This window comes from Capricornis sumatraensis, chromosome 5, assembly GCF_032405125.1.
Source record: "Capricornis sumatraensis isolate serow.1 chromosome 5, serow.2, whole genome shotgun sequence".
In the NCBI taxonomy this organism is placed as follows: Eukaryota; Metazoa; Chordata; class Mammalia; order Artiodactyla; family Bovidae; genus Capricornis; species Capricornis sumatraensis.
In genome coordinates, this window is record NC_091073.1 from 54592458 (window position 1) to 54602726 (window position 10269).

A 10269-nucleotide genomic window follows, 5' to 3' on the forward strand; every position below is an offset into this window, starting at 1 on the left:
TAAAACCAGACTGATTCTGATTTTCATATCCTACTTTTCTAGATTGTTCAAAAATCCCCTTTGATCACAAAAACTCTTCTGCAAACAGTAAAGACCTTTGAAACATTCATTCCTCTCGCTTTCCTCTTTAGAAGCATTATATTTTCAGTCACATTTTGAAAAACTGCTCACATCCTAACCACCAAATGAAATAAAACATATTGTAAAATAAAAAAATTGGATGTTTTGTTTGTAATATGGCATTTATTTTTCAATGCACATATCAGGTCAAATTGTAAGAACAAAAGCATCTTTGCCCTAGTGGAGCTCTCACAGAGTCTGCACACAGTTTACTCTCAATACAATAAGCTTATTTGACCAGCTTTCTTATACCTTCCATACCAAAGGGCACACCTACCACTATGGTTTGTAGTGACTTAAAAAGAAAAATTGAAGCATATCATTAAGAAAAATGCTGCAAGATGTGTCTATGAAGAGGACTGTGGTTGTTAAGGCGAGGGGTGTGTGGCCTTCTACAGGCTGTCTGGGCGATGCCTGGCCTCACTCTGAGAGGAAGTCCCCATTTCAGACAGCAGTTAGCTCACGCTCGTTTGGGGTTTGTGCTCTTTGGAGCACTCCTAGCTTTGATGTTCTTCTTGGGGCTGGCTGGTTTGGGAGCAGGTGGCTTCCCCTTGGGCTTCGGGGCGTTACTGCGACTGGTGCGCCCTGCTGTTCGCTTCTTGTCCTGGGTTGTCCTCTGCTGTTCCTGCAGCCTCTCTTCCCACTGCTGGGAGGCAATGTGTACATGTGACCATCAAATATGTCTCACCTCTTCATGCTATTAAACTAATATCCAAAATAATGTGTGTTTTCACTGTAGTATACTCATCATGACATTCATGATTATCATAGCTACTCTACCCTGTGATGTTGAGCACGTATCCTGTAACAGGTGCTTTGGAAAGCACTTGATATATATGGTCATGTCTTGACATGCATTTACTTCATTGAAACAGCCCTTTTAGGTAGACACCATTGTCATGACCGGGAAACAAGCATACTGATGTTATTTGCAGAGCCAACAAAGTCAGAGCTGGGATTGAAATTTACCAGCCTGACTCCACAGCCTAAGGCCCTTTGTTGTTGTTGTTGTTCAGTTGCTCATTCATGTCCAACTCTGTGACTCCATGGACTACAGCATGCCAGGTTTCTCTATCCTTCACTGTTTTCTGGAGTTTTCTCAGACTCATGCCCATTGAGTTAGTGTTACCATCCAACCATCTCATCCTCTGTCATCCCCTTCTCCTCCTGCGAAGGCCCTAATGTATGCAATTTTTCCCATAGGCCCTTGTAATGCAACTTTCCTATACAGCCAATCACTCTTAAAAGGCTTTGTCAAGGCTAAAAGCAGAAGTGGATCCAGCCTCACTAGGAAGCTGGGATTTCTTACCCCACTTATAGGTTCACCTAACTCTCTTACATCTGAAGGAAGATGGAAGCCCCACCCACATTTAGTAATCCACTCATGTGTTAGCTACCCAGAGCTGATGAGAAATGCCATTCTAGACAGTCAAGATTCCATGATAGAAAAAGAATTTACTCTTTAAATATGAAAATGTCTAAGAAAAAAATGAAAAAGAGTCTACTTGAATAGACATTGCTTTTCATTATAACACACATGTCCCTACTTTATGTTAGAGTATAAAAATTAGACCACAACCATAGGTCAGGCAGTAAAAATACAATGAAATGAAAAACACAGTCCCCACCCTCCTAGGGCACAACTCTAGTCCTAAAACAATAAACTTATTATTGTGTATTGTTATACCATGGTGATATTTTCATATTCTTAATATTGTATTGGAGTATTTGCTGCCAAGGTGAATGACCGAGTTATGATTCTTGAAAGCTTTCTTTCCTCTCAACAATCTCAGTTTTCAAGGTGGACTTACCTTCTAGATTGATTCTTCTAATCTACTGTAGTCTTGGAAACCAGACAACCAACTCTGCTAGAATTTTCTGTTCAGTAAGACAAAGTGTGCTCCTGAGAAGCTCATGAGTGTTTAGCTTAGATGCAGCAGCAGTGTTTGGGCCTGTTATTTAGAAAAGGACTCAGTAGAAGAGGTTGTGTTGAAACTACCTTCTCCATGCATGCAAACACGCTCAGTTGCTCAGTCACGTCCAACTCTTTTGTGACCCCATGGACTGTAGCCCACCAGGTTCCTCTGACCACGGGATTCTTCAGACAAGAATACTGGAGTGGGTTGCCATTTACTCTTCCAGGGGATCTTCCCAACCCAGGGATTGATCCCATGTCTCCTGTGGCTCCTGCACTGATAGGCAGATTCTCTACCACTGAGCTACCTGGAAAGCCCACCTTCTCCATAAATCAGTATTAATATACACTCTCCCCTTGCTCAAGAATTTTCATTCCTGCAAACTAAGAGAACATAGGCAGTTGCAGTATCTTTTCTGAACTGGGTAACACAAACTCTCCTGCATACATCTAAACATATTTTAAGCAAAAGGGATGCTTTTAAAATCCAAACCAATAACCTGATTTCTTTAGTTCTGGAATGATTTCACATCTCTGGGCAGAAAATTATTCTAACTCCTCTAACTGAGTGACCAATTTTTCTATGATGTTACTGTTAAATTATGGATTTGACCACGAAAGTATTACTTTTTGTATATGATTTATTTTGACAAAAGTCTTGAAATTATCTTAAATACAGGGAAAGAATCTTCTCTGTACAGTGACAGTGTGAATTTCAAAAGCAGATATTCACACCCATATATGTCTGTATTAATACCACTGGATATTAATTCTGTTGAAGCACCTGACTGTCTGCTAAACAAATTAAATATAATACAATAAAGAAAGCAATAAATAAATTTAATCTGGAAATGATAAAAACCAGTAGATCAGTATTGAATGCAACCAAATCACCTTTGAAATTGAAGAGAAATTTATGATAAAAACTCCAAATGAGAAAAGTTATTCTCTTAATTACCTATTCAAAAGACAAATACCATTACTGTTGCTGGCTCCTATCATAGCCTAGCTGGAGCTAGGTATGGCAACCCACTCCAGTATTCTTGCCTGGAGAATCCCCATGAACAGAGGAGCCTGGAGGGCTACAGTCCACAGGGTCACGAAGAGTCGGACATGACTGAGTGACTAAGCACAGCACATGATAGCCTAGAGATGAAAGAATGTGAAGAATTCCCAAATACATGCATTTAAATCCATATTTATGAATTCCTAATTATACTTACTACGGATCTTTTACTGAGTTGGTCTCTCCATTTTTCAACTAAACAATTTTCGAGAAGCATCATCCTGAAAAAAGTAATTTATCTTAATAAGCAATGCTAATTATGAAAGTAAAAATTTCAAAAATACAGAAGTTCAAAAATATAAAATACAAAAAATTGTAAAAACCAAAATTCTTCAATAACCATTAGCCCCACAAGTCCCCATTTATATTTTACTAATACTTTCTTTCAGTATATTTATTTTACTAATATTTCATATTTTATTAGATCACACTATACATTTAGATCATACTGTATATTTCCTTTCAGCATTGTATGCATTTTCTTATATACCTGAAAAATTAAAAAAATATAACTTTCCTAACTATATAAATTATAACTATGGATATCCATAATATATTTAACCATTTCTGTACAGTTGAACCTCCCTTTTGCTTAGCTATTATCATCAGCATTGCACTGAATATCACTAGTGTGCACTGGCTAATTATTTCCTTAAGATAGATTTATGAAAGTGAAAATCTGGGGTTGAAGAATATGTATTTTTTTCTTAAGGTTTTCAATGCATAGTGCTAAATTATTTTCAAAATGGTTGAACTGTCATTTAATTCACCAACATTAAGACTAGGTAAGATTGGAATCTTGCTTTTATTTGGGTTGGAAAACTAAGGAGGTAAATATTTTAATGTTTATTTACTATTTGTACTTCTTTCAGAACTTTGTATAGACTTCGTACATGCATTTCTATATTGTAGTCAATGTTTTAAATATTTATTTAGATGTAAATTTATACTTACTTTTTATAGAGTAACATCACTATCTTTTGTTATACCCATTGCAGTAATTTTGTCTTTCTCTTTCTAAGAAAATTGTTTTTGGCTGCCTGGCACACAGGATCCTAATTTACAGACCAAGGATTGAACCCATGGCCTCTGCAGTGGAAGTCTGGAGTCTTAACCACTGGACCTCTAGGGAAGTCCATGTCTTTCTCTTTTTATTTTTGATTTTAATATGGACAATATTGTCATCAGATATGTGCACTGACATTTTTCCTCAAAATTTCTTACATTACTTTTATGTTTACAGACTACTTTATTTTTCAGGTAGTACACATTTATTTACTGAACTTTATCTTTTTTAAGATTTTAAAATATTTACTTTTTTACCCCATTTGAAATTTATTGAGTACCAAGTGAAAATACATACTATTTTCCCAAGTAAAGCTATTTGCAACATTTACTAAACAGCAGTTTAATTTCTATTGATTTTCCACATCTCTTTCATAACAGTTCTTGGATGCATTATAATCTGTTGCAAGATTTTCTTCTCTGCTTTATTTACCTACATGTCTACTGTTGCACCACATGACTTGAACAAGTGTAGCTTTATACTAACTTTGCTCATGACATAAGGCACATTTTCTCTCATCCTTCGATTTTCAAAATCTCCTTTAGATGTCCTTACCACTTTATTCTTCCAAATGATCATTGGCATTATTTGTGAAGACATAAATCTCAATCATCCAAAAGATGTTTACTAGGATTTTGATCAGAATTACACTATCTATAATCTAACAGGGAAAATGACACAAAGGCTGTTATTTAACTCATGTATTACCTATTCACCTGTTCAGCAATCCGGCACATCCTCAGAGCTGCTTCTAGTACTGGAGCATATATAAGCATCATAGAGGAGATGAGCCCAGAAACAGTCATTCAAAGTTCATTCATTCAATGTCTTTAGAAAGACAACATATAAGCAGTAAAATAGCTTTAAAGCCAAGAGCACAAAGAAGTGTGAAGATGGTACTAAGTACTGATAGACTGAAGAATAAGAAAGTATTCAAGTGAAGTCAGTATCAAAAAGTGGTTTTTTGGAGAAATAGAATCGTGAGCTGTATATCCAGGAGGAATAGGAAGATTATTAAAGGCAGAGAATCAAAAGGAAGACTTTTTAAATAAAAATGAGTGGTTTTGCTGGAGAAACGAAGTGAAGCAAGTTATGGGGCTCTTTCTGGAACCTGTTCTGAAGGGTTCGATTTTTATATTTTAGGACTTCTTATGTTGTAAGGATATATATAAAAAGATGTTATGGAAAGATAAGTGAGGAGACACACTCCCAGCTGGAGAGATGCATACATGTGTGTGGGTGTGTATATGTGTTTATATAATACTCTAGTAAACAAATGTAAACTAAGTGTGGAACTGGGTTTCAAAAGGCCATCGTTTCTTGATTCATAATTTTTTTTAAAAGGTCTTAAAAATTCAATATTTGCTACAATAAGATTGATTTGAAAAGAACTGGTTTTACTCAGTTTATTTGCTTATAAGTTTCCGAAATCAGGTAATAAATTCTGAAATTGATTTTTAAAGAGGCACTGAAATACTCATATTTTTATTTTTCCTTAATTCTATGAAGAATTAACTGATGTTTAGGATATATGATATCTCAATCAAACCATCTATTAAAACTGATTTTTTTTAAAAAGCTAGTGCTTTTTTTAAACAAACAAACTAACTAAGACTTCTAAGTGGGATTCATGGTTTTCCTAAGCTGTGTGCAGTTTTTTTCTGCCCCTCTGTGCCTACCGTGAGCGCCACTCGTAACACATGATGAGAACATCTTGATGAGGCAGGATGTGTGGACACTGGCAGGAAGAATTCGTAATAAGAGGGACTTGAGTCCGAGGGATGGGTGATGAGGACTTGAAGATCTCTTTCACATCCACCACTGTCGTTACTTCATTACAGCCACTCCTCTGCACGGCTTTTATTTTTGCATGAATGACTGCAATTGAAAAATCGATTTAAGTGTTGCCGAAGCTTTGGAGAGAAATATGGATGGTGTACTCCTGCCAACTCTGAGCCTCTCTTAAAGAATCACTCCTGTAATTATGGTCATGTCCAAGCTGCCCGAATGCAGGCAAAAAAGCCCACACAATCATATGCTAAATGTAAGGCCTCCCATATTGTCAACAGTGTCTTAAAAGTTCTGAATCATGCTGCAAGATAGAAAAGGAAATTCACAAGCAGGGTTACTCTGGGATCTGTCTTTGGATCAGTGACTGCTCCACATGGGGCTACAGGTAGAGTTTCAATACAGAATCCCATGGATCCTTCTCAGCCCTAAAATTCTATAATTCTATGATGAGGGTTTTTTTTGGGGGGTGGGGGTGGGGGCCAGGAGGGAACATCAGGAAATTTAGTTACATAGAAGTTTGACTAAATTTTGTAGAAATAATACTATTTTGTCTTTCTACTCTGTCTTGTATGATTTGAAGTGAGAATCATATATTCTCAGATTCAGAAGGCACCTGAAAGTTTGTGTGGTTCAATCACCCATCTGCTGCTTGAACTGTTCCAGAGAAAGTTATTACAGTCCTAACATTCTCATGTAGGAAGGAGTCTACATGAGAAGGAAGATGACTGTTCTCAATTCTTTAATTTCTCAAACTGCCAAAGCAGGGTCTGTGGTGGGCAGAGGTGGAACTCTTACTATGGATGACTGGTAATGTCACTACGTCTGATCATGCTTGCAGTGCTGACCTCTTTGGTCCCTTGCTATTACCACCTGCCATGGTGGTGTAATCAACCTAGGATGGATCTGTCTTGGTTCCATCCTAGGAAGCTGGTTTATGAAGGAGTTAAATAATTTAAATAGAAAATAGTTTCATCATCAATGTGGTTACGAAGCAATGATGCCTCAGAGAACAGTATGACAATGAAACTCAGACTGGACAACTAAGTAACTAAGGCTGGACGGTGCCAGACAAGCGGCTAAGTGGATCAGATTAAGATGATATCTACATATAACAGGTTTAAAAACGAGTAACAAGAAGCTACTAGAAAAGACAGTGTTTTGCTTTTTTTTTTTTTTTTTGGTTGAATTACCCATTTTGGCTATGTGTGGTTCTCAAATACGACAACCTAAATAAGAGGTTATTTTTTCAGACTTTTATAGTGCCATGAACTTCCTGCTTTTATGTGGGCTGTATAATACAAAGGTTCTTATGATATAAAATTTCAGTTTGAAATATGGAAAACTAAGTTACCAAATAAAACAAACATTTTTACCCAAATAGTTTCCACTATTTCAACAGAAATAATTTAAGAAACACACAAAAAACCCATGAAATAGCCCAAAAAGATATTTTAAAGGAACACATTTTAAATTAAATTTACTTTAAAATTATGATACTAGAATTAAATTCACTGAAAACATTTAAGACAGTGTGATTGACTTATTCTCTGAAGAAAGTGCCGACTGGGTCTTTCAAATAAGAGAGCATTTAAACTGTGCTAATACTTACAGCCATAGGCCTTGTGATTAACATATTCCCACAGTTTTTTAAAAAGTGTTTTTATAAGTAAAAAGATACGTGTGCACATCTTAATTCTTTGGTCTCTGGGCCTCAGGTCAAATCCACAGATCACTTACCCATCCTTTCCACAGCAGTGAAACTTTTTTTTCCGTCCCCTCCCACCGCTGCCCTAAGGCCCTGTGGTGAAGCCATGAGAGAAGTGAGGTGATGTCCTGGCTGACAGAACTTCTGGACAAATAGGACAGTTAGGATCAGGATGTCACACTTATAATCTGATTCACAGCACTGCCCTCACCCAGATAATTTACTTAGTTTTTACTTGATTTACCCAGAAAAGCAAGATATATTCACAGTTGTTATTGTGCCATCTAGGACCCACATGACTGAGAGAAATCACCAACCCGTTTTTTCACTTCATGACTAGCAGACCAGGCTGTGTCATGTGCCAAGTCCCCAAGCCAATGGATTCAGCAGATGATTTACCGTAACTGTAGTTTTTGCTTAGATATGTTGCCAGGGTTGGCTTCACCTTTTTGCACTTGCACCGGTCTAAAGAAGACAAAAAACAGACAGAATGTTGAAAAAAGGTTCAGAAGTCACTCTGGAAAGAAGAAAGAGATGGAGCCTTGAGGCTAACGAACTTACCTGGGCTTAGGCGTTTACAGTCAATGTCAAGAGGCCTTTCCTGTACCATCATGTCTGGAGTGATGTCTATCCACTTAACGTCTGAAAAACACACAGGGACACATGGGTGTGGTCAATGATTCCAGCTGGAATAAGGAATCATCTGGAGACACTGACTAACATGGCAGCACACACAAACACACACAAATCCTAAACAGCAAAAATTATATGTGATTGTCAGCTACTTCTTCCATATAGACTCCTTGGGCTTAAGAAAGAAGACTTATGGCTGAGACTGCTTATCCAGAACAAACTGAAGTGAAGGCACATCCATTTAAACTGGTTCATACATACAGCCAACCTGGATTTATCCAACATTTATCCAACCTGGATAAATTACATCATTCCCTCTTAAATCTATTTTAAAATGTTGATTTTCCAAGTTGACAGTTTACACTAATCAAAATAACCAAAATAGTCCCAATTCCCATCTCACATTTTGCAGAAACAGTCCAGAGCTACCCTCCAAAGAAGCATAACCCTGTATCATTTCTATAATTAAAGCAATAAATGTTTTTTTTCTAAAACTGAATTAGAGAGGAGCTTAAATTTCCCCCTTCACTTCACTTCTCCACCTCCACGTTTTGGGCAAGGCTCTGAGGTATAACTTCAGAAACTACACTAAAGCAACACCATAATTTCTTTAAATGTGTAGCAACTTGAGTCAGGGATAAAAGGAGGCAAAAATATTCTTAGGTTTTATTTCAAGAAGTGGATTTAAACCTGCCTCTTCTTCCTAGAAAAGCAGCAAAAAGACTAAAGAGAAAAGAAGGAAGTGGTGGTTGAGTTCGAGTTAACTAAGATGCCACAGACGCTGGCATTGGGTCAAAGACCATGAAACAGACATCACAGTTTTCCAGGGCAACTAAATTTATAAACTGTACTCCTGGTGGGAAGTGACAACTAGTACTGCTTTTTCAGAAAGAGCTTTCAAGAGCTAAAGTTAAGTGGAGAATCCTGGTAGGAGTGTTTTATTTATTAAATGATATATAAAAAGTGCTGAAAGCTGGTTCAGACGCAACTGTCACTGCTATTACTATTTTATTACTATAAAGAAAAACTTATCTAGCATCACCTGTCTAAGCAAAATCGCCCATCCCTCTTTATGGGGACATGGTGTTCTTTAGCTCCTGAAATTCCTATGGAGAAGGCAGACTTTTCCAGAAGTCAAGTCACCAGCCCTTCCCACCTCCTCCAATTCGCCTAAGAAGAATGGGGGGCTGCCTGACCACCCACTGGCAGCTGTCGGGTTCTCACGTGGCAGTGACAGTCCAGAGTGCCTCCTCAACCCCACCCTCCACCTCGGTCCTTCCCTGTCTCACCGTCAGGGAGGTCAGTGACGATGGCCTCAGGCGAGATGCACACACCCCGGTCGTAGACAGGCAGCTCATCGCAGGCCAGACTCTCAGGCCAGCTGTGGTTGTACATCTTCATGAGGGGCTCGCAGTCGTCACGCGCGCGCTGGCACACCGACTTGCACGGCTTAATGGGGTCGTGCAGGAACTCTAGGGTGCAGATGGGCGCGTACATGGCACAGAGGAAGAAGCGCAGCACCGCGCTGCAGTTCACGTCCACCAGCTCCTCGTATTGTTCGATGGCCAGGATGGCGTTCTCCTGCGTGCTGTGGTGCAGGTGATTGGGCATCCGCGTGATGTTCCAGGGCATGTGCCGGCACATCGGGATGCGCACCGCTTCGCAGGGCGCGCCGCGCACGCCCAGCGCCAGGCGCAGCCACAGGCACAGCGCGGTCAGGATGGAGAGGAGCATGGTACTGCCCTCCCGCGCCGCCACCCCAGTGGACAGAATGGGCGCTCCCTAGTCTTTCTCTCTCCCTTCCCGAAGGAAGAGGTCCTTTAGGGCACAGGGGATGTGCTCTCCCCAAACTCCCGTGGGCAGCGGTGCGCGGCCTCTGGGGCCGGCCGGGGGTATCCGCAGTCCGGCGCGCGCGGCACGAGTAGCGCCAGCCCTCAGCCTCCCCGGCGCAAACCCGCCCTGACAATTCCAGT

The 10269-nt window shown here is 39.3% G+C and overlaps 1 protein-coding gene across 1 annotated transcript; it reads right to left on the reverse strand.

Moving 5' to 3' along the window:
* Window positions 1-580: 580 nt before the first annotated feature.
* SFRP4 (secreted frizzled related protein 4) lies at window positions 581-10030 on the reverse strand. The gene is made up of 6 exons (XM_068973231.1): window positions 9586-10030; window positions 8225-8305; window positions 8063-8128; window positions 5847-6045; window positions 3259-3322; window positions 581-766 (listed from the first exon to the last, which is right to left on the reverse strand). Exons 1-6 carry the CDS (start codon window positions 10028-10030, stop codon window positions 581-583), a joined length of 1041 nt encoding a protein of 346 aa, XP_068829332.1.
* Window positions 10031-10269: the final 239 nt, after the last annotated feature.